General features: G+C 35.3%; 1 protein-coding gene across 3 annotated transcripts; it reads left to right on the plus strand.

Moving 5' to 3' along the window:
- Positions 1 to 1,121: 1,121 nt before the first annotated feature.
- LOC142339987 (uncharacterized) lies at positions 1,122 to 10,879 on the plus strand. 3 transcript variants are annotated; one of them, XM_075390370.1, is made up of 5 exons: positions 1,122 to 1,712; positions 4,073 to 4,432; positions 6,820 to 7,252; positions 7,613 to 7,828; positions 10,567 to 10,879. In XM_075390370.1, the coding sequence occupies exons 2-5, from the start codon at positions 4,109 to 4,111 to the stop codon at positions 10,782 to 10,784; spliced, it is 1,191 nt and encodes a 396-aa protein (XP_075246485.1). In that variant the 5' UTR covers positions 1,122 to 1,712; positions 4,073 to 4,108; the 3' UTR covers positions 10,785 to 10,879. The 3 variants fall into 3 exon arrangements, with proteins under 3 accessions (XP_075246485.1, XP_075246487.1, XP_075246486.1); XM_075390372.1 differs by having other exon boundaries at positions 7,616 to 7,828; XM_075390371.1 differs by having other exon boundaries at positions 1,122 to 1,334.
- The last annotated feature ends 14,879 nt before the right edge of the window (positions 10,880 to 25,758 follow it).

Here is a 25,758-nt window from a genome sequence, read left to right on the forward strand (position 1 = left end):
TGTAACACTCCAAAAACTACATTAGAGGAAAGACTTTGAAAGCTTACTAAGATTTCATTAGACTACATAGTGATATAATTTTGAAAAAAAAAACTAAGACCAAAAAAACTAAAACTTTAGAAAATTTTACTTTCTTAGTGCAAAATTATTATTCAGACTAAGCGTTTAGGAATAAAACATAACAAATTAGAACTATTCAAAAACTAGTTCACCTTTTTGAGACCACTTAGAGGCAAAGGAATAAAAAATTTACTGGAAACATTAATTAGTTCGCGGAAAAACAATTGATCTCGCATTATTGCGACTAAAAAGTAAGACATCAAAAAGAACAATAAATAAGGGAAAGATTCTAAAAGCACAAAAAAATTTCTTATGACTACCTAGTGATAAATTTATCAAATCCAAAAACTATCAGCTCGAATACCTAAGAAATGTTTGTCCACAATTTGAAAAACAGCGCGTCCTGTTGTTGAAAACACTAAATTCAGAGGCAACAAAACTTTTAACTAGTACCGGCACAGAGTAAAATCATTATTTGTTGCAGGAGAAATTATGCAGACCGATAAAATAAAATAAACAAAAGAAAAACTCCATAGCGTAATGTAAAAGTATAAATTAATAGCTACATTGTTTGATTCAACAATAGCAGCTACGCATCATTATGAGACCTGTCTCCGCTTCAGAAGCAATCAATAAATAACAGAGAAAAAGCAGCAAAGAAGATTTAAAATTGCGGCAAGCTGGTTAAAGTACTATGAAAAGTTAACACAAATAGTCTTTTGTTATTGAGGAAACGTTACTTCCTAAAAATTTTCAATACATCATTTTACGATCATTCTATATTAATCAAATTTTAGTTTTGAAATTTTAAAACATACATTTTATACTTTTTGATTTTAAAAAATGGATTTTCGCTCTTGTTATTCGTTGCCACGGTTTCGGAAATTTGCACAGAGAAAAACACTTCAATTTTAATGTCTATAATTGAGACTGAAAGTTCATATTGAGGTCAAATGGCATCTTCTGTCAGAAAAAAATCTAACAAAAAGCGCAAACTTTTTTTTAAATGTTGGCCTTCTTTTTCTGAGCGATTACAGTCTCCAAACCTTTGCGATAAAAGACTTTCTCAACTAAAAGTTTACTGCCTATTTACCACAAAATTTTTCACGAATATTAAATCACAAGGGGTGGTCAGAGCCCAGTTGTGCTGAACAGGCGTTATTATAAAACATTCTACGAAAACAGTCCATCGTTATTCTAAATCTTTACAAAATTGTGGCACTCCTCCTCTTTCACAGTGAAAATAAACATCTGACGCTTTTAGTACAACAAAGGTGGGACTCACATAAAAGTTGTACCTCTGAAGTGCAGATGATCAAAACGGCAGCTAACAATCCAATAATGTTTAATAATTGGGATTTTCGTCTAGCGCTTTGTGAAGATAAAATCCGACAAAAACTACTTCTGAGGCTTTAAATTGCCTCAGCGTAGATTCATTATCATTTATAATTTGCCCCTATGAGCCACTTTAACTGTGACTGCGATTAGTTTTAATCAATTTCGTTTCAATTTTTGTCCTGTTGGCAATCGGAAAAATGAACCTAGCAAGAGTAATTATGGGCTCTCATTGCTCTTACTGCTGAACGTGATCTTTTTATAGAAATTTGATTCAGTTTATTTTTTGAATATTCGACCGTTTGACTTTAGACAAGGTTAGTAAATCTCGAAATAAAAATTTTTTAATGAGGAAGAGGCAGAAAAGAAGAAAAGATAGAAAAAATAGAAGAGATAGAGACGAGTAAGAGAAATAAAACTTTCGAAAATTCTCATTTTTTAAAAAATTTTTTGTTGTGTATGAAACACAAATAGCTTTAGCCTCAAAGCATTAAACAAACTAAACGATGCCGAATGAGGAGCCCAATGTGATCTGCCATTAAGGAGACTTCGAGACAAGACAAACAACAAAATCAAATAACAAAAACAAACCTTAATTACGACCAAAACTCAAAGTCTTTTTTCAGAAAGAAAAACACTTGATAGCAAAGTCAAAATAAATTCAAATAATTTAAATTAAACAAAATAACTTGCACTTTGCTGGATATAGCAAAACAATTATCTTATTCTTAAGGTGCTTAGGAAGCAAATAGACAATAAAAAGGAACAAAAAGAGTTAAAGACCGTTATAAATTTTTTGAATTCAATTGTTTTTAAAGTCATTAAAAAGGAAAGCTACCAACCAAAATCAATAAACAGGTTCATTTTATAATTCCATAGCTATGTAGAATAAATTTGTTTAAAGTAAAAAGATATGATCTAACATTAATGAGACTCATCCTCCAGATGACAAAAATGAATTTAAAAAAGCGGCAAAGTTTAAAAAATACTCATATTCATTAAAACTATTATATTCAAACTCACAAAAACCAATAGTTATCACATGGATTCAGATTTCATCTATACTTCCATAACGTCCAAAAGAACGACATACCAAGACATAAAAAATTAGTTAATTTTTTTGGAAAAAAAATGTTGTTGAAGCCGTGAAACAAACATAAAGACTGAGATTTGTTCAATTGCACTTTATGTTGTTCAACGTTTTCAATGTGATATGTGATTGTTATTTTGTGTAGAAATGTGACAAGGCAGATCAAAACATCAAAAATGGGAAAAGGTCCAAAAATTCAAAGAAAAATTACAAAATCTTGCAGTATCAGAGCCAAAAATCATAAAACAAAACATGAAAAAGCAATGAAGACAAATTCTCAATTCACTAAATTCTCTGATGATATTCAGCTAAAAATGAGAGATTAAAAAATGAAAAAGCTTAAAAACTGTCTATTTTAAAAATAAATATTTTAAAAAGAAGTAATATTAATAAGCTTTCAAATAAAAAGTACTAGATAGGTTAATTTGTATTTCATTAGGAAGCCTGTCGTTAATGAGACGAAGTCATAACAAAAACACAGAAGTCAAACAAACAACAAAACTACAGAACTCAACTTCCTAAAAACAGTTTTTACGAAAACACAGCGTTGAATCCATGATCATTGAGCCTCATTTGAGCGTAAAAGAAAATTCTTAATGCAACCTTGATATAAAATCATTCCCGCCTGCATTTAACATAAGAAAAAACAAAAATTGAATATATTTTTAAAAAATTTTTTAAAAACACAGAGACCCAAGACAAACCTCAATAATTTTTTTAAGAAAAACCACGATTAGACAAGAAGTAGCCTTGAGTTTACTGCTCACGCATTAATAACATATAATTGTTCCAAATATTTGCAAAAAAATATCATTGTTGAGTTTTTTAAATTAGCCAAAAACTGGCATAATTTTAGAATACTCTTATTGGATGCAGAAGCAAAACTAGCCCATTTTAGAGTTTGAGAAGATATTTTCAGCAGTTTTCGTGGTTTTATTTCCGGCAAAATTAAACAAAGTGTGCTGGGGAACCATAATTGCTGCTTTTTTGATGAAAAAGACTGATGCTTAGAAGATTTAAAACTCTGATCAAATAGTTCATCATCAATCCTGTCTTTGTCCTATTGCCAAAATTTTAAACATATTTTTGAGGCAAAATTGACCAAAAATTGAGCAAAATTACAAAAAATGTGGACAAAATAAAAAAATATATTTATGTTCTACGCTGGACGGGCTTTCTAATGATATCGCTCACAACTCTCTCCGATGAATACATCAATTGGCCAAAATTGAGAGAACAAAAAAACCCCAGTTGAGCATATTTTCCTCCCCCATTATGATGCGTGGGTACAAAAAAACAATAGGGTGGCGGAACAATAACAAGGTTTGATCCATAATAAACAATAAAGATACAAAAAACTTCGATCAAATTTGAAAAGACGCCAAGTACGGAACGTTTCGAAAAATTGACTGAGACCAGTGGGAAATTGGAATTTTGATTGCATTCGATTTTACAAAATTTTGTTACTAACATCATCAAAAGTGGCAGCTTGAAGCTAAAACCTGTAAAAGTAAGAAATTTTCAACATAGAAATGCATTCTTTGATCTCCTTGCATCTCTTCTTTGACATCCAAATGCATTTTTCAGTCTCTTCGAACATTCAGAAACCTCTAAACTCCAAAGATGCAAAACACTACAGAGTCGATGCTTGACGAGGCCGTTGTTCACGTGTATTACGCGGACATAACTGTCCAAAACACCGATTCTCAAGAAATCCTCGTTTTGTTTACAAAATACTTATACACGACAGTTGTGTGTGTCTCGCTGATCGGTCTGGCTCTGAACTGGTTGTGCTACCGGAGTGCCCTGTTCCTTCCCAATGCGAACTCTTCTCTCACTCCTATTTTGATAAGGCTTCTGGCATTTTGGGACTCGATGGCTCTTGGGTACAATCTAATTGACCACGGGATTATGAGGCTGATAGGTTGGGGATACTCAAGCAAACACGTGAGTACAGATTTCAAAATTATTTGGAAAAATAGTGATTTAGACATCAAACTTTTGGATTACTTTATTGTTTTCAGGAGACGACCAGTGAATGAATATGAAAATTATGATAATTCATAAACACAAAAGTTGCGATAGATTTGCCCGCGCAACATTTGAGATTCAAGATCTTGGCTAGATTTGCCGTGGTTGCTCTCAAAAGAAAGCCGTTGTGGGGTCAAAAAATTAAAAACTAAAAGCAAAAAACCGGCAAAATTAAATGTATTGATGTTCCTGAAGAAACCTCGCATATCTGAATTCTCAAAAAAGGAGGGCAGCAATGAGAAACTCTGAAACGCACGTTCGAACAAAACATTCTTCGACAAAAACGATTGAAAAATCAAAATAATTCGGCATACAAAAATCAAATCAAAAGTGTTTGAAATATGATGGGAGGAAGTCATTAAAATGTTATCGTTTATGAACAGTTTTTTGGGAAATCAGCTCTTTCCGTTCAGCTGTGAAGATATTTTTTTTGTGCCGCAGTTGCCGAGTTTTTGTAACAATAAGTTACTGTGACATCACCATCCCTATTTGCAGGATTGTTGAGAAAGAAATTTACGGTTGAAGTGCAACGTGTTGAATCATCCATGTGAAGTATGGAAAAAGTCAAAATAACGGTAATCAAAAATTTTGGTTGCAAACTTGTTCAGGCTGTTCGTAAAAATGAGCCAGACAGATTTAATAATAAGAAATGTCATTTTGTTGAAAAAAGAGAATGAATTTAGATGAGTTTCGATGATTTTAGATGACAAAATAGTGAGAATTGGAGCAAAAGAAATTTAAAAAGAGTTTGAGGCAAACCTGTGCGAAAGAGAAAGAACATCAGATATAGGCTAAAAAGAACTGTTGATAAGAACTGTTGTTAGGCTAAAAGAACTGTTGATAATTAGGGCAATAGACTTCAACAATAGGAGCATGCAACAGGCTGGTTTGAACAAACAAGCTGGATCCAAAAAGCAAGTGATGCTTCAATTAGTAGCCATGAAGGTCCTGATTAAAATTTTACGAGCAGTAGACAGTGAGCGACGGCAAAACGAAAAGGGTATTAATGAGCGGGGTGCGTGGTAAAAGAATAGCTAAAAATTGAACTTCAGAGTTTTATTTAATGATTGGTGAATGCTTGCTTGAATGCTGAATTCCTTTTACCGAAGAAACTGTTGTGCAATTGGCAAACTTCGGATTCATTCGAGGAAGCCTCTTATCGGGCCTCGTACATCTTCCGAGTTATTGCCAACAGAGGGCGACATTCTCAATTAATCAAATCAAATCGTGAATCTGTACGTTTTTTTACGTATAATTCCATTTGCATCATGCTGGCTGATTTGGCAAAGACTCGTAAGTTGAAGAAAAGATTCCAAACATGAGTTACTGTTTGTAGCGGTGAATGCAATCTTTGTTTATAAACTTATCTTTTTACCATTAACCACGCCAGATGACATCTCATTTTTTAGTAAAAACAATTGTATGGAGAATTCAGATCCTGTTCCCTCTGTTTCGCTATACAAAACTGGGCCCAGAGTTTCAGCACTTAATTTTTTTCGATTCAATGAACATTTAACGTGATAGTAAATTCTTCAAAATTTCAACGAAATGCGGAGACGCTGGGAGTTTAGATTTCCAATATGTCTCTATTCAATGTTTGGATTTGTAGCGATCTTTTTCTGAAATCTCTGATGATGGATTGCAGCATTTTGCTCTAACCAGCAAATGACTTAAAGATGAATTGAAATCAAAGATTTTCTTGATTTTTTTCTGTTTTTCATTTCGTAAAACAAAAATTTCCAAAATTTAATAACCATCAAATAGTAAAATTCTGTTATAATTGATGACTTCATCATAGAGCCAGTTCTGGAATGAGTTAGAAAGCAATTTTATCAAAGCACAATGCCCATTTTCTATAGAAGCCATTTTTTTTCATTAAATCAAAAATAGTTAAGCCTCAGAACGGTTAACAGAAGTTTAAAAGCCTACAAAAAATTTAAAAAGTATTTTAACAATTCAATAGATCTTAAACTATTATAATGTTCAACCTAAAACTTTAAGAAGATTGTGACTTTAAGGTGCAGAAAAGGCCAACCTCTCATAAATTTTACTGCATTTTCAAAGAAATAGTAAATTCAGCGAAGCTTATTACGGTCCTATGTTAAACAACGAAAAAGAAAATCTAAAATTGGGAGCCAAATTATATTCAAGTCGGTGTATTAACAGGGCCCAATGGTTACGGCAATACGTAATGACATAAAACACAAAGTCAAAATCATAGAAAGAAATTCTCAGAAAAAAGATCTCTGTTGAAAACATATCTCATTTAGTTGGGTAGTTGCGATGACTGAGAGTTGTTTCAGGTCGTAGTGTGCAAGTTGTTCAAGCTATTCTGCAGCACTGTTCGCATGACTGCAATGTACCACATAGTGGCCATGGCACTCGACAGATTGGCTGCCATCCTGGCCCCAATTTGGCACAAAAACCACTTTTCTGGATCTGAAAAAGCCATGAAAGTAGCTGGTTTGGCAAGTGTAGCTGTGTTTACCTTCTCACTGTTCTGTGCGTCGCCACGATTGTACATTTTCTCAATCCTCGACAATGGAAAATGCGCACTTGATTATGAAGCTATGGATTTTGGACCAATGAGGTATATTGTGGCTGTGTCTACATTCGGCTTGATACTCTTCTTGCCCCATGCTTTGTTCACGGTCGCAAACGTGACTTTCATTCACACATTGCAAATTCGACACGGGAAGAAAAGGACTGGGCCGAAAAATGAGCAAAATGCTTCAGGTAGGCTCCTGGTTCACGTTGTGAATGAGTAATAAATTATTTAATTTCAATTAATAAATAATAAGGAACAATTTTTATGTTTGCACGTTTTGACATAATTAATTGCAAATTTAAGCACAATCTGTAACCAATCAGCATCGTTAAAGTGCCGATGAAAAAGAAAGAATTCAAGATTTAAAATTTCTGAATTCAGCTCTAATGATGTAAAGTTCTGATCACTGGTGCTTCCAACATTTTTCGCAGAAGGCTTGATAGATTTACCTATAAGTTTTGAAATGATACACCAATTTTTGTTCAGCTACATGACTTTAAACGTCAAATTTATTTTTAAACGTTGTTTGAGAAATGGAACGTTTTCAGCAGATCCGGCAAAGAAATCCAAAGTAGCACAGCCCCAGAGACACGATCCTAGTTTGGGTGGAAAACGTAAGGCAAAGGGCGCGCAGAGTTTCGTGTTAATGCTCGTTCTGCTAACAGTCTCGTGTACTCTCTCCTCACTCACTGTGGGATCTCTCAATGTGTCATCCTACATTATGGGCGACAAGGACACAAACCAGCTGCTCTCATTTGACAAAGGTGCTTTCATTAATCACTTTTAATTTATACCTGTGAGTGATTTTTGTATCCGTAAAGACACAGAAGTACCACGAGCAAAACCGCTGATTGACACTGATTATTAAGATTTTTACATTAAAAAGATTAGTAGTGATATTCGCGACTACGTAATTATGTATGAAAAGAACAAAGAATCTGTGATTTCCGCTGATTCTTAGTAGATTTTTATTTAATTAGTTGTGATTTCCGCGACTGCTTAGTCAGAAGCTTCAGTGACCTAGTGTCTGTGATTTTCGCGGACTCTTACTAGGTTTAAAATTAAAAGTGGTTGTGATTCTCGCGACTGCTTATCCATAAGGGTAAGAAACTGAGTGTCTGTGATTTCCGCGGACATTTTTAGATTCTGTACATAATTATACCATTTACAATAACCTTCCAAATTAGCACATCGTGAAAGCTGCGTAATAACTCCAAAAAGCGGAGGAAAAATGTGGTGACAACAAAAATTCAAGAACTTGCAAATTTTTTTTTGAGCTGTTTTTCTAATTGCGTGTGTTCTTAAGACCAGATGAATGAGGTTGCAACGCAATCAGTATACTAATGCGATTACTTCTGCAGAATATTCGATCGATTACTAAGAATTTTTCTGAACTTGAAACTTTCCTAGCCGAGACATCAGAACCCGAAGTAATAGCACTTACTGAAACTTGGCTTTCAAAAAGCCCCACTCATGATTATTTTTCTTTGAAAAACTATCAAAATTTGGTAGTCGCTAACAGGGAGAAAAGAGGTGGGGGTGTTGCATTTTATGTTAGGAAAAATCTTGCCTATAAAATTGTTGCAAAGCTTGAATGAATAACTTTTGATTTAGTTCGGGGGATGGGTGTTGGAGGTAAAGAAAATCGTACAACCCACAAAGAAACAATTTGCTCTTAGGCACCACTTGACAGGCTTAATGCCTTATTGGTGTCCTTTCAGATACATTTAGATACAAAAATTGTATTTACAGTATCTGAGAACAATTTACTACTATTAATACAGCAGCTGCCTATGACGTCAGATTTCCAATAGTGCTAGCTATTACGAAATATCTGGTCCAATAATAGGTAGTATCTTGACGTAATCTTCAGTATCAATGACAGATATTGTTTGTAGAACAACTACATTAACGCATGCAAAAAACACGCACTGTAAACTAAGCACATTAGACAACAACTTTTTTGGACAGTCCCTATTAGTAGTTTCACTACGCATTGGGGTTCGTTTCAGTCCTTTAAGTACTCGATACTTGAAAAAGTAGTCCAATGTACACTGAACTTTAAACTTACAGTCACCATTTTTAACCAATTTTAATTTTGCACCGTATTAAGAAGTTGTATTCCAGGCTGTGTGGCTGTTGTTGTAATTATTGCCAGCATTTTTACATTTCACGTTCCCCCTTTTTTACAATAGATACTTTTAAAACTGAAGAAAGGCAGGCACATGAAGAATTCAAATCCATTAAGAAGTTCTTAATACCGCCCAGAGTTAGCCCAAGTGAATCGAAACTAGATACACCGTGATAAAACTTCATAATTTTGTACCGAATAATTGAAACAACAATGTTTCTTGGTAAATCTTGATAAAACTTCACATCAAGGTCAGCACTTGAAAAAAACCTTGCTAAATCTTAATATCAATTTTTCTTTTTCCTAATAAATTTCCTTATTTGATTAGTGTGAAAATTTCAACTTCCCGGGTCGAGGTTTTGTCAAAAAATAATACAAGATTAGCGGTGAATAGCGGTGAAAAATTTTTTCACCGCAAAGCGCCCGCATCTTTTAGCGTTGAATGCTCTGAAAGCGTTGAATTTTTGCAAGATTTACGGTTCTTAGCGGTGAATTTTTTTTTCACCGCAAAGCGCCCGCATCTTTTAGCGTTGAATGCTCTGAAAGCGTTGAATTTTTGCAAGATTTGCGGTTCTTAGCGGTGAAAATTTTTTTTTCACCGCAAAGCGCCCGCATCTTTTAGCGTTGAATGCTCTGAAAGCGTTGAATTTTTGCAAGATTTGCGGTTCTTAGCGGTGATTTTTTTTCACCGCAAAGCGCCCGCATCTTTTAGCGTTGAATGCTCTGAAAGCGTTGAATTTTTGCAAGATTTGCAGTTATTAGCGGCGAAAATTTTTTCACCGCATTTACCGGATTTCCTACAAAAAATAAACCCCCGTACAGGGGTTTGAATCACTCACCTCCTGCGTGTAACCAACTTCTTATTCCGCTGCGCCATCTGTCACTAGCTTCATTCATAATTCTTGTGAATTTAAGATAAGCGTTTGAAATTAGTGGCGAATACTTCTAAGAATTGCGATTTTAGCGGTGAAATTTTTTTTCACCGCTTTCTGCTGGTAGCGGTGAAAAATTATTTTTCACTGCATTCTGCTGGTAGCGCTGAAAATTTTTTTCGCCGCATTCTGCTGGTAGCGGTGAAAAATTTTCTTTCACCGCTGGAGCGGTGAAAAAAATCACCGCTTATATATTTTTGTCACCGCATTCATCGCATTGAGCGCAAATCTTACATTTTTACTCAAATTCACCAAAAATCTTACGTCTTTTAGCGATTTTTAGCGGTGACACCTCTTCCCGGGTGTCAACATCTTTAGAAAATGACGGTGACACCCGTAAAATGCGTTAATTGATATATGTAGAGTAAACATAAAAACCAAGCGGTATACCCACCAAAATATACACCTTTGTTTGTTACGGGTGAAATGATTTGTCTAGGAAGCACCCCAATGGCCAAATTGTTCTCTGCATTTGGTGACGTCATTGGAGCTGTGAACAATTCAGTCAATTTGTTTTTCTACCTGGTGGGTGGGGAGGTGTTCAGGACTGCATTTAAGAATGCATGTGGCATCGGAACGGTGAAAAGAAGCGACAGAAGCAAAAGCAACACATCCAATGACAATCATACAAAGTCCTCTCCTTCATTTATCAAATAAGGAAGCTTGAAGAAAACACAAATGTACCAAACATTATTCAATCAATACTGATCATTTCCTAGGTTCTAGACAAAATTTACAAATTATCCACAGTTGTGAGAAATAGCGTATACATGTTTGCCCAAAAATTTGATTCATTCCGTATAAATTCAAAACTTTTCGGGGTTTATTAGCTTTTATCAACAAGAGTCTCGGTATGGCGCGTTTGCGCATTTTTTCCAGACCAATCAACAAAATTTTGAAAAAAAGAATTCAGTAAAAGTTTGGCATAACGAGTTTGGATAACAAACAGTGATATGCTTTTCATACTGACAATAATTTAAGAACAAAGTTTTGGGAACCATAAGTATAACAGGAAGTAACGCTTATTGTTGTATTTGGAAAGCTCAACAGACAAAGATTTAAATTTTGGAAAAAAAACCCACTAATTCCACGTAATTGCGTTCGATAAATATAACTCAGCTTAAAGTTGGGAAGCTCACATTTCTCTTGTCTCCAAAAAAGGCTGAGATATAAAAACACCCAAAATTATGAGAAAAATTGAACTAAACAAAGCACCATATGAAATCAAAGTTTGTTCCGTCATTAGCTAGCTTCAGTTTAGGGAGTCTAGCTTTAGTGGTGGGGGGACGCGCTGGGTTACGAGTGGAACAATTTGCAGGGGTGGGGGATTGGGCGGGGCTGATTTGTGGTGGGGGATGAAGTGGCGAGGAAGGTTGAAATGGGGTGGGGAGAGGGGGGTTGGGCGGAAAGGAAGGGATCATGAAGAGGGTGGGTAGTGGGGAAAAGGAAGATTATAAGAACCACACTTTGCACCACAATTTTACTTCTCGAAAGTCGCGGTGACTTACTTACTTTTGTGTCTAGTAAGACGGGAGGCTCCCAGCGATCCTAATGCCCTCCGGGCGTTACCTCTTTATCCGTTTTTGAGGACAAAAAGTCAAAAAGAGTGAGACAAAAAAAGCACCTTATTTCATTCTCGCACCGACAAATGCGCGTAGGCAGTAAATACTAGATGAATAGAAAAAGAACAAACTGAAAGCATCTAGAGTGGTATAATGATTTAACAACTGGTGATAATTCTCATTGCTAAAAACGTTCTGAAATGGTCATGGGACTAAACGCAGTTTAACATGTTGAAATTTGCAGCATATCTACTTTTGGCATCAAAAATCGTAAATCGAAAAACAGCCTTGAAAATGGTCCACACAGGACATTGGACTACAGTTGGAAAAACAATATTGCACTCTCGCGCTGAAAAACAAAGTCAATCGCGCTGGGTTTCTGGTGGAACCATTCGCTGGTGTGAGGATTGGGCGGGACTGATGTGGGGTGAGGGGTTGAAGTGGAGGTGCAGTGGGAGGCGGCGTGAAGAGTGTGGGCCGTGAAGTGGGGGAAGGCAAGATTATGAGAACCGCCCTTCTTACCAAGATTTTTAGTCTCCAAAGTTTTGGTGAGTTGATACTTAGCGTCTAGTAAGAGGAAACGCTCCAATAGATCCTAATTCCTCCGGGCGTTACCTCTTAAACCCCCGTTTTTGAGGACGAAAGGTCAAAAGAATCAGACAAAAAAGCACCTAATTTAATTCAGAAGCAAACAAAACGCGAAAAAGTTGAAATCACAATAAACTGAGATAATTTGGTTTAAGGAAATTGGTGAGTAACAAAAAAGATAAGATTTGACAATTTTCCCAGATTTGGCCTCTAAATATGTTATTGAATGTCATCGGCAGTTTTGGGGAAATATAATCGTAAACTCACGAAGATTTATTGCCGTCGGGCTTTACTAATTTTATTGACTCTGTGAGAAACCAATTTTGAACTGAAAAACTACAATCAAAATAATTTTAAAAAATGCAATCAACAATCAGAACATTTGAACTCCTTTAATCATTTTTTAACAAAAACGATTTAAAATGGATCTCAATCAAATACAGCGGACATCAAATCACTGAAAGAGACAAAGTGCACACCGAAAATGCTCTTGGACTGTAAACACCAGAAGAAAACAAAAACTCAAAGCAACTAGAGTGGTATAATTACCCAAAATGTTAACAACTTTAATTAGTAAAAATGTTCTCAAAATGGTCAAAGGTATTAAACGCAGTAAAACTTATTAAAATTTGCGACAGACATATCTGCTCTTGGCCTCAAAAGTTGCAAATCGGTAAGCAACCTTGACAAATTTACATGCAGGTGGTTGAATACACCTGAAAAAAACATGCTTCCCTCTCATGTTTTTTACACCTTAAAACTATGTATAAACACAAAACACATTATTTTTTTCTTATTTACTTTTGTTCGACGAATTTCTTAAGTTTGTTCAATAATTTGACCACAAAAAAACTTATTGTCACTAGCGGTCTTGCCTTGCGCATCGTTTCAGTGGACCAATTTAGAAATCTGCAGATCACTATTTTTTGCCAACAAAATACAGACAGAACACCTACACTTAGTCGAGAAAACTGGCGTCAATTGAGTTCAACTGCTTCAATAATCTAAACACACCAGACGTGAAGAAGCCTGTAATGACACCACTGAACGAAGTTGTAGTTGAAAGAAAGAAAAAAATGACAGACTGTTTAATTTTTCTAAATGTCGTTGTCTTGTAATCTGACAGGAAGTTTCGTTGGCGAAATCAACCTCCAAATGGGACAAAAATAAGCATAATAGCAACATCAGTCGTGATAATCTAAGGAACTCTGATTACGTAATTCACAAAAAGAAGTGTTTCAACACTAATTTTAAGAGCACAGGCTTTTTTGGTTTATCCCATTTCTTTTGATTTTGTTTTAAGTCATTACACGTATATGCGTAAATGCGCTGGGTGAATTTTAATTTCCAATCAGCTGAAAAAGAGTGAGGAAAAATAAAAGTCGAACGTGAGTGGTGACTTATGTAAAAGACTTATGTACATAAAGTAAGCAAAATTTTTTTAAAAAAAGCAGGAGAAGTGCTGAATTACAATTCTGATAATGGAATCAAATAAAACCTTAACATTATTAATCGGGTTAAACGATGATCTGGGTTACGCATGGAACGATTTGCAGGGGGTGGGGATTGGGCGGGGCTGATGTGGGCGAAGGGTGAAGTTGGGGGGGGGGGGGGTGAAGTGGAAGGGGGCGTGAAGGGGTTGTTGTGCGGTGTTGGCCTCAACGGTTATAAATCTAATAACAGCTTTGGAACGCTTCACTCTCATGTTTTTTAAAAACTTTGAATAATGTTCGAACACAAAACAAACTAGTTTTTTCTTAGTTACTTTTGTTCAACAAACTTCTTATTTTAGTTCAATAAATTGACCGCAAAATTTGTTTTTTACTAGCGGTTATGCCTTGCGCATCTTGTCAGTGATACCTAGACCAAATTAACAATCTACAGATCACTAAATCTTCGCCAAAAAAATACACAGAACAGCAACACTTATCATTTATAAAAAGACACTAATTTATCGAGTAAACTGGTGTTAATTGAGTTCAGCTGCTTAAGATATTTAAACAAGTCCAGCGCGAAAAAGCCGGTATTGACTCCACTTATAGACGTTATGATTGAAAGAAAAAAATAAATTGACAATGACCGTACAAATTTTCTTAGTGTCAATGTCTTCTATTTTAGTCAGCAATTTCATTCGACTCAATAATTATGGCGAAATCAAACTCTGGCTGTGAGGATATTAAACATAATAAAAATAACAGATAGGGCTACTCTAAGGAATTCTGATAATTTAACACACGAACTGATGTCTTTCAACATTAATTCTAAGAGCTCAGTCTTTATTGGTTCATCCCAGTTCTTTTGATTTCATTTTAGAACACGAAATATATATGCGCAAATGTGCTGGATAATTTCTAAATTCCATTCACGTGAAAAAGAGCAAGGAAAAAAAAGTCAAACGCGAGTGGTGACCTATGTAAAACGAGTCCTGAATAAAAATCCTGAAAAATGAAACAAATGATGAGCTGACAATAGAGGATGACCTGGGTTACGGGTGGAACAATTTGCAGGGGTGAGGATTGAGTGGGGCTGATGTGGGGCGAGTGGGTGAAGGGGGGGGGGGGTGAAGTAGGAGTGGTCGTAAAGGGGTTTTTGGGCCGTGAAGTAGTGAAGGGGAAGATTTCAAAAACCGCCCTCCGTACCATATTTTTTAGTCTTCATAGTTTTGATGAGTTGCTTACTTAGCGTCTAGTAACACAAAAACGCCATAGATCTTAATGCCCTCCGGGCGTAACAGCTTTATCCCGTGATTGAGGACGAAAATACAAAAAAGTCAAGACAACAAAACGCACCAATATGCATTCCCTCACCAAAAACGCTCATAGGCAATAATTACTAAAAAAAATAGATAAAAAATAACGGGAAGCATCCATGAGTGGTATATTAATTAAACGACTGATAAACATTGTCGTAGTTTAAAACATTCTCAAAATGGTCATAGATACTAAATGCATTCTAACCTGAAATCTGCAAAATATTTTGGCCTCAAAGATTGTAAATCGAAAAACGGCATTCAAAATCTACACACAGATAATTGTCTACATTTGAAAAGACCCACTAATGTTTTTCTTAGATACTTTTGTTCAACAAGAACTTTAGTTTGTTCAAAAAATTCACCCAAAAACATTTGTTTTAACTAGTGGGTGTGCCTCCCGTATCGTGTCAGGGATTCCCAAAGTAATTTAAACTCTACAGTTCACTAAATTTTGCCAACAGGAAACACGCAGAACACCAAGACTTTTCATTTATAAAATGAAACTAAACTATCGAGTAAACTGGCGCTAATTGAGTTAAGCTGCTTAAAATATTTAAACAAGACTGGCGCAAAGAAACCGTTATTGACTCCACTTTTCGATGTTTTTTTGATAAAGAGAACAAAAAGGACAACGGCTGTATAATTTTTCTCAACAATAAAGTCTTCATATTTGGTCTGCAGTTTCGTTCGACTCAAGGAATAAGGCAAAATCAACCATCAAAAATATAAGCTTAATACCAATTATATTTCGGTAAGGTCGATAAATTAATTCACGAAGTGAAATTTTTCAATATTAAGTCTAAGAGCTCGGACTGGTTATTCCCAAAATTTTTGATTTCCTTTCAAGACACCGAAAGTACATGCAAAAATCCGCTGGAACAATTTTAAATTCCGTTGAGCAGAAAAACAATGCAGAAAAATAGAAGTCAAACATGAGTGGTGACTTTTGTAAAACTAAAAAAATAAAGATTTTTTAAATAAAACAAGCAGGACAAGTCCTGTATTGCAGTCCATAGAATTGAAACAAATGATGCTGACAATAAATATTTGGTTACGGGTGAAACAAATTGCAGGTGTGGGGATTGGGCGGAGCTGATGTGTGGTAAGGGGGTAAAAAGGGGGGTTAAAACGATAATTAGCGTTAAGGCCTGGGCCGTGTGGGAAGGGAAGATTAAAAGAACTGCCCTCCTTAACAAGATTTTTAGTCTCCAGAGTTTCCGTGAGTTTCTTACTTAGCGTCTAGTAAGACGAAAACATCTAACAGATCTTAATGCCCTCCGGACGTTACCCCTTTATCCCGTTTTTTTGGACAAAAAGTCAGACTAAAAATAGCTCCTGATTTACCAGAAAATCTGATCGGCAATAACTACTATAAGAATAGAGAAAAAAAAACAAACTAAAAGCATCAAAAGGGGTGCATTTATTACACGACTGGTAAACATTGTCATAGTCAAAACCTTCTCAAAATGGTTGTTATCAAATTTCTTTTGATTTCGTTTTAACTCATGCGTAAGTGCGCTCGGTGTATTTTAATTTCAAGTCAACTGAAAAAGAGTGAATAAAAATAAAAGTCGAACGTGTGTGGTGACTGGTGACTTATGTAAAAACATAAAAAGTAAGCAAAATTTTTTATAAAAAAGCAGGAAAAGTCCTGAATTACAATTCTGAGAATGGAATCAAATAAAACCTGAACAATAATAATTGGGTTACACGATGATCTGGGTTACGCGTGGAACGATTTGCAGGAGGTGGGGATTGGGCGGGGCTGATGTGGGGCGTGGGGTGAAGTTGGGGGAGGGGTGAAGTGGAAGGGGGCGTGAAGGGGTTGTTGTGCTGTGTTGGCCTCAAAGGCTATAAATCGAATAACAATGTTTCACTCCCATGTTTTTTATAAACTTTCGTTCGAACACTTTTGAATAACCTTTGAACACAAAACAAACCAGTTTTTTCTAAGTAACTTTTGTTGAAAAAACTTCTTATTTTTGTTCAACAAATTGTGGACAAAATTTGTTTTTTACTATCGGTTATTCCTTGCGCATCTCGTCAGCGATACCTAGACCAAATTAAAAATCTACAGATCACTAATTCTTCGCCAACAAAAATACACAGAACAGCAACACTTTTCATTTATGAAAGGACACTAATTTATCGAGTAAACTGGTGTTAATTGGGTTCAACTGAAAATAATTAAACACGGCCAGCGGGAAAAAGCCGGTCTTGATTCCACTTATATACGTTATTTTTAAAAGAAAAAAAATAAATTGACAATGGCCGTACAATTTTTCTTAGTCTCAAAGTCTTCTATTTTAGTCAGCAATCTATTATAATCTATCTTATAATTTAACACACGAATTGATGTCTTTCAACATTAATTTTAAGAGCTCATGCTTTATTGGTTCATCCCAGTTCTTTTGATTTCATTTTAGAACACGAAATAAATATGCGCAAATGTGCTGGATAATTTCTAAGTTCAATTCACCTGAAAAAAAGCGAGGAAAAAAAGAAGTCAAACGCGAGTGGTGACCTGTGTAAAACAAGTCCTGCATTACAATCCAGAAAATTGAAACAAATGATGAGCTGACTATCAATAGAGGATGACCTGGGTTACGGGTGGAAAAATTTGCAGGGGTGAGGATTGAGTGGGACTGATGTGGGGCGAGTGGGTGAAGGGGGTGAAGTAGGAGGGGTCGTAAAGGGGTTGTGGGGCCGTGAAGTGATGGAGGGGAAGATTCCAAAAGCCGCACTCCGTACCATATTTTTTTGTCTTCATAGTTTTGTTGAGTTGCTTACTTAGCGTCTAGTAACACAAAAACGCCATAGATCTTAATGCCCTCCGGGCGTAACAGCTTTATTCCGGGATTGAGGACGAAAATACAAAAAAGTCAAGACAACAAAACGCACCAATATGCAATCCCTCACCAAAAACGCTCATAAGCAGTAATTACTAAGAGAATAGAAATAATAAACTGAAAGTATCAAAGAGTGGTATATTAATTAAACGACTGATAAACAATCTCGTAGTTTAAAACATTCTCAAAATGGTCATAGATAATAAATGCATTCTAACTTGAAATCTGCGACAAATTTTGGTCTCAAAAGTTGTAAATCGAAAAACGGCATTTGGAATCTACACGCAGATAATTGTCTACATTCGAAAAGACAGGTTTTCCTCTCATGTTTCTTTCCATCTTAAAATAATATATGAACGCAAAACACACTAAATTTTTTCTTAGTAACTTTTGTTCAACAAGACTTTTAGTTTGTTTGAAAAATTGATCCAAAACATTTGTTTTCACTAGTGGGTGTGCCTCACGTATCGTGTCAGGGATTCCCAAAGCAATTTAAACTCTACAGTTCACTAAATCTTCTCCAACCGGAAACAGCAGAACACCAACACTTTTCGTTTATAAAATAACATTAAACTATCGAGTAAACTGGCGCCAATTGAGTTCAGCTGCTTAAAATATGTAAACATGGCCGGTGCAAAAAAACGTTATTGACTCCACTTTTCTAAGTTTTTTTTTGAAAAAGAGAAAAAATGACAACGGCTGTATAATTTTCCTAAACATTAAATCCTTCTTATTTGGTCTTCGGTTGCGTTCGACTCAAGAAATAAGGCAAAATCAACCACCAAAAATATAAGCATAATACTATTATTTATAAATTATAAATTAATTTACCAATATATTTCGGTAACGTTGGTAACTTAATTCACGAAGTGAAATTTTTCAACATTAAGTCTAAGAGCTTCGGCTGGTTATTCCCAATATTTTTTATTTCTTTTTAAGACACCGAAAGTACATGCAAAAATGCGCTAGAACAATTTTAATTTCCATTGAGCAGAAAAACAGTGCAGAAAAATAGAAGTCAAACATGAGTTGTGACTTTTGTAAAACTATTAAAATAAAGAACTTTTTTTTTAAAAAAAAGCAGGACAAGTCCTGTATTGCAATCCTTAGAATTGAAAATAATGAGCTGACAATTAATATTTGGTTACAGGATGATCTGGGTTACGGGTGGAATAATTTGCAGGTGTGGGGATTGCGCGGAGCTGATGTGGGGTGAGGAGTTGAAGTGGGTGCGGGGGGGGGGGGGTTAAAACGATAAGGGGCCTGAATGTTTTGGCCGTGTGGGAAGGAAAGATTATAAGAACTGCCCTCCATACCAAGATTTTTAGTCTCCAGAGTTTCTGTGAGTTGCTTACTAAGCGTCTAGTAAGACAAAAACATCCAACAGATCTAAATGCCCTCCGGGCGTTACCTCTTTATCCCATTTTTTTGGACAAAAAGTCAGACAGAAAATAGCTGCTGATTGCATTCTCTTACCAGAAATTCTGATCGGCAATAAATACTAGAAGAATAGGAAAAAAAACAAACTAAAAGCATCCAAAGAAGTGCATTTATTACACGACTGGTAAACATTGTCAAGGTTAAAATTTTCTCAAAATTGTCATTGTTACTAAACGAATTATAACTTGAAATCTGCGATATATCTACTTTTGGCCTCAAAGATTTTAATTAAAAAACTTCCTTAAAATTGTCAAACACATGAAAAATGAATACACTTGAAAAGAGGTGTTTCGCTCCCTTGATTCTTACAATCTTGAAATAAGGTTTGAACACAAAACACACTGAATTTTTTCTCAATTAATTCTGTTCAAGAAAATCTCAATTTTGTTCAATACATTGACCAAAAAGCTGTCTTCACTAGCTGTCGTGCGTTGCGCATTGTGTCAGTGATACCTAAACCAGTTTAAAATTCTACAGATAATTAATTTTTTGCCAACAAGAAAGACACAGAACACCAACATTTTCTTTTATCTGAAGACACTAAACTATCGAATTAACTGGCGCTAATTGAGTTCAGCTGCCCTAAAACATTTTAACACGGCGTGCCCCAAAAAGCTGGCATTGACTCCACTTACCGACGTTGTTATTGAAAGACAAAAAAAATTGACAACGGCTGTATATTTTTTTTTCCATTTGTTAAAGTCTTCTAATTTGGTCTGCAGTTTCGTTCGACTCAAAAAATATGAAAAAATCAACCTCCAAATGGGAGGACAATAAGCATAATCCCAATTACAGTCAGGGAGACTCTGAGTAACTCTGATAACCTAATTCATGAAGTGAAGTCTTTCAACATTACGTCCAACAACTAAGGCTTTATTGGTTTATCCCAATTCATGATTTCGTTCTAAGATACGACACGTATAGACGTAAATGTGCTGGATAATTTCTAAATTCCAGTGTGTAATTCCAGTATCTAAATTAAGAGTGAGGAAAAAAGAAGTCAAATGTGAGTGGTGACTTATGTAAAACATAAAAAGTAAAGCATTTTTTTAACAAGAAAACAGGACAAGTCTTGAATTACAATCCAGAGAAATGAAACAGCTGACAGATAAAATATGGGTTACAGGATGACCTGGGTTACGGGTGGAACAATTTGCAGGGGTGGGGATTGGGCGGAACTGATGTCGGGTGAAGAGGTAAAAAGGGGGGGTAAGGTGAACTGGGAGGGGACGTGAAGGGATGGGCCGTGTGGGAAGGGAAGATTATAAGAACTTCCCTCCGTACCAAGTTAATTAGTCTCCATGGTTTCCGTGAGTTGCTTACTTAGTGTCTATTAAGACGAAAACCTCCAGCAGATCACTAATTATTCGCCAAAAAGAAACACACGGAACAGAAATTTTTCATTTATAAAAGGACACTAAATTATCGAGTAAAATGGCGCTAATTAAGTTCAGCTGCTTAGAATAATTAACACGGAAAAATTTTCGGATTTTTTCGGTTTGTGACCCCAGCTCAATGGGTGCATTTTATTTGCACCCCCAGAAGCACTTGCCATATTTTTACATGATCATTTGCTATGTAATGGCAAGTGCTCGGTAACTGGAGGGCGCATAACCTACTGGGGTCACAAACGGAAAAGATCCAATTTTTCTATGCATCAAAGACTTCAAATTTTTGATTTCTTTTTAAGACACCGAAAGTACATGCAAAAATGCGCTAGAACAATTTTAATTTCCATTGAGCAGAAAAACAGTGCAGAAAAATAGAAGTCAAACATGAGTGGTGACTTTTGTAAAACTATTAAAATAAAGAACTTTTTTTTAAAAAAAAAGCAGGACAAGTCCTGTATTGCAATCCATAGAATTGAAACAAATAATGAGCTGACAATTAATATTTGGTTACAGGATGATCTGGGTTACGGGTGGAATAATTTGCAGGTGTGGGGATTGCGCGGAGCTGATGTGGGGTGAGGAGGTGAAGTGGGTGCGGGGGGGGGTTAAAACGATAAGGGGCCTGAATGTTTTGGCCGTGTGGGAAGGAAAGATTATAAGAACTGCCCTCCATACCAAGATTTTTAGTCTCCAGAGTTTCTGTGAGTTGCTTACTAAGCGTCTAGTAAGACAAAAACATCCAACAGATCTAAATGCCCTCCGGGCGTTACCTCTTTATCCCATTTTTTTGGACAAAAAGTCAGACAGAAAATAGAAAAAAAATTTTTTCTATGCATCAAAGACTTCAAATTTTGTCTGCAGTTTCATTTCGACTCAATAAACATGGCAAAATCTACCTCTAAATGGGATGACCTCTAAATATCAATTACAGTTAGGGATACCCTAGGAACTCTGATAAATTAATTCACATAGTGAAATTTTTCAACAGTAAGTGTAAGAGCTCAGGTTTTATTGGTTTATTCCAGTTCCTTTGACTTCGTTCACACGAAACGTGTATGCGTAAATGCGCTGGATAATCTCTTAATTCCAGTAAGTTGAAAAAGAGTGAGGAAAAAAAGAAGTCAAACGTGAGCGGTGACTTATGTTAAAAAAAAATAAAGCAATTTTCTCCAAAAAAGCAGGACAATCCTGAATTACAATCCAGAGAGTTGAAACAAATGATGGTCTGCTAAATACTATTTTTGTAGCAAATGCAAGCAACGACACTGAAAAATCCCATGCCCCAATGTGCAAAACAAAATTAAAAACAATTGAAAATTAATTTTTAGGTTTTACTGTTTAGGGAACCACAAAAAACGATACTTTTAAATATGGACTCTTCACATCCTTATAACCAGTGAACCATAGAACAACATTGTGGGAACCAATGACAGACAGAGCAAAAAGATGCAGACACTTGGAAAAATGGCGAAAATCAGAAAATCTTAGGGAGGCGTAAAATTTAGAAAACCTCAAAAACTACATTCCAAAACTATTAGCCACGGCATTTTAAGTTTACAAAATAAAAGAATTCTTATTCAGTTGTAATGGTTGAAAAGAAGACAACACAACTTAAAAAAGGGGATTGAGAAACTCTCAATCAATCTGAAAAACAAACGGTAATGAAGTCAATTTTAAAAAGTTAGCAAAAAGCTGGAACCCAAAAATCTACCACCATTGCACCGCACTAGAACGCCAGTAAGAGCAGTTAATTTTGAGACTGAGTGAAAAGACCACAAGAAAACAACGAAAACATGCCAGACTAAAATTTCCACATTTGTCCGCTGAAAAGACAGACTTAAAATAACAAAAGCCACTCTTATATCCTCAATTAACTAACTGTAATCAACTATTTCTCATAGGCAACCGATCAATTTTCTTCTTAAAGCGTGATAAGAAAGAAACAAATGAAACAAATCTTAGCAAAACTCAAACGAACAGCTTATAAGTCAATGAAAGCAACAGCTATGAACTGAAGCGATATATTCGATTAATTTAGACACTTTTAGCCAAAAATGAGACTCCAATTGGAACAAGGTCATAAAAAGCTTTAGCTTTCAACTGAAAAATTGAATCAATTGAAATAATGTCTCCTAGCAACCTATGAGACCGGTCTCTGATGAGACTAAACGATAAAACAGCAAAAAGTACAGCAAATTCCTCGCTAACGTCAAAAGTATATTAAGCTTTTGAAAATAAATATTGTCGAAGTCCTTACAACTAGCTATCCATTTGAACATACAAATTGATTATTTGTCATTATCAAACAATTGACATGTTACTAACTTAGAAAAGAAACAAGAAAAGCGCAAAAAGGTAAAAATCAAATATTCACTATTTTCTTATGACCACAAATTGTGTCAAGGTCATGAAAAGCGTAAACTGCCCGATGATGAATTCGAGAAGTTGGAAAGAGAAGCAACTAGAACACATATTTATCATGTTAATAGCAATGAAGAGAGGCAACACTGAGAACAGAAGTTAAATTGCGGCACGTCCAAGAACTTTGGTTGTAAAAGCGGAGAAATCATGCAAATAAAGATAATTTTCTCAACATTAGAGTGTACTTTCAAAATCAATGCGCGTCGAGCTTTCTTAAGTTTAGCTCGTTTTACTAGTCTAGCATGTAAAATCACCACTCGAATTTGACTTCTGACTGGCGAGCAAAAGTCGAAGTGTGAACAAATCTTTAAAAAAGACAGCGCACTAACTTACCAAAATTCTATGGACTGTAAAAAAGAACGCTTAAGATAGAGCCATAGAGAAGCGGCTCGTGGATGCTATTAAAATGGAGACAAAAAATTAACAGAGTTTATTTCTAAATGTCAAAAAGTCTTCTATTCTAGTGTGCAGTACCAGTTAGAGTCCAAAACTGTAATTGAAGCTCCAAAATTGAAATATTCAGCTAAAATTGGCAGCCGGCAATTGCTCGAATGCAATTTGATGACCTAATGTACAATGACTTTATGATGGGGCTTTATCAGTTTATTTGCTGAATGAAATTTTTACTCTATTCAGTTGAAACAGTTAGTGATGTACGTAAGAAATCAAGCGTGAAAGTGGTGAAACGTGAAATTTAAAATCGTGATCGAATGGTAAATCGTATTAAAAACATAGCATAGCAAGACTTAAATTACAATCCAAGGAGTCGAATGATCCAATGACCTGACCGTATTTATATTTTAAGCAACATTAAACAAAGAGCTCATGACCAGATATGCACAGAAATGAACGAAAAATCAAAAATCAATTAAAATTTTCTGTTTTTCCAAAATCCACTGTTTTAGGAATCACCAAATATAGAATCACTTTATTATTGACAATAATAAACTGTAGAGTTGGTATACAATATAACAAACAACCTTGTGCGAATCAAGAATTCACATAACAAAATGGAGATAAACACTGAATAAATTGAAATTTTTGAAGCTGAATAAGAAAAAATTTTTTGAAGTCAGAGGTGTCACAGTAAAAAAACCAGAAAACTAAATGGTACAAAACCCTTAACAAGGTATAAAATTTTGTTAAATGATTATAAACCTCTGTTCAGTCGATCTAGTGGATAAGAATGCTTCATATGACAGAAAATGAAGGCAAGATTAACAAATTCAGTTCAAAATTTTGAAAACAAACGGTTTCTCTCTCAGTTAGCTATGAGTTGGAGCCAATAAATTGACAAAATCACCACGAGCCGAATATAACTGTTACTAATGAAACTATGCGATAAGACCACTTATAAGACAACGAAAAAACAATCAATACAAAAACACAAAATAGGCTCAATTTTTGAAACGATTGCCCTAAAGTCACATAAGATATCAGCTAAATACTGAAACAATTATTTCAATCAATTAAGCACTAACTAATGATGCCCTCATTCCTGATGCGACCTGTCATTAATGATATAAAATCATAGAACAGCAACAATTACAAAAAATAGAAAAAAAACTGAAAAACTCATTTATTTTAAGAAAATAACAGCTTCAAAAATCATAGATATCATAAGCTATCAACTTAAACGAACAAATCAAAAAATTTAAGCCTCCTTAGCAACCAGTTGCGACCTCTGATTACGTGCCTAGGTGATGAACAAAGTGAGCCACAACAACTCGCAAAACTCAAAAATAGGTTTAACATTTATTGTAAAAGTCATAGAAAGCATTAGATTTGAAATAAAACCAGAAAACCGAATAAAATTAATTGACATAAGCAAAATTTGAAGAGTATTTGAAGAGTGTTTTTCAGATTATATGATAAGACAGGGAAAAGTGCAACAAACTCAAAAATCCACCTATAATTTTTGAAAAAAAATAATATCGAAGTCATTCAAGCCATTAGCTAAGAACACAACGGTACTCATGAATACGCCTCATTTAAACACAATAATAAACAGTACGACATCACTCAAAAAAATCATTACGGGGTCAATCATTAGATGTTTTTATTTACCACTAAAATCACTAATAACTCTACAGGGAAACAAATTACAGTAATTTTGGCGCAATTTTCAAAAGACTTTTAGAAGTGAACTGCCACCGCTTGAGATCAGCTCCTGACAATTTGGAACGAGAAAGTTAGATCGGGTAAAATGAAAATGTCAAGGGCGAAAGAGTCACATGAAAATCAAAACGGTCAACCAAAAATTCAGCATACAAAAGTATCTTCTCCGTTTGTGCCCCCTAGTACGTTATGCTGCTCCCAATTAGAGAGCACGTGCTATTCCATAGAAAATCTCCATGCAAATATATGTTATGTGCGTCTGGGGATAAAAACGGATGAAATATGCACCCAACTAGCTGGGGGGGCACAAACCAAAAAGATCCAAAAAAAGATAGCGGGAAACGACTCGAAGAGTCGTGCAATAAAAATTCTTCTTAACCCTACCTATTTCAAAAGCTTCAAAAGAAATACGAAAATTGCAATATAGTTGGAATCAACCAATTTTTAGTTCGGAAGGTGGTTCGGTGGGTGGGGGCGTAAGTAGGTGGACCGGGTAGGTATGTAACATAG

The sequence above is a fragment of the Convolutriloba macropyga genome, chromosome 5 (genome assembly GCF_964194025.1).
Source record: "Convolutriloba macropyga chromosome 5, txConMacr16.3, whole genome shotgun sequence".
NCBI classification, from domain to species: domain Eukaryota; kingdom Metazoa; phylum Xenacoelomorpha; order Acoela; family Convolutidae; genus Convolutriloba; species Convolutriloba macropyga.

Coding starts and splice junctions, on each gene's coding strand:
- LOC142339987 (XM_075390370.1), top strand. CDS start 4,109: ATGCAAAACACTACAGAGTCGATGCTTGACGAGGCCGTTGTTCACGTG. Junction 4,433..6,819: donor GGGGATACTCAAGCAAACAC/GTGAGTACAGAT, acceptor GAGTTGTTTCAG/GTCGTAGTGTGCAAGTTGTT. Junction 7,829..10,566: donor GCTGCTCTCATTTGACAAAG/GTGCTTTCATTA, acceptor TGATTTGTCTAG/GAAGCACCCCAATGGCCAAA.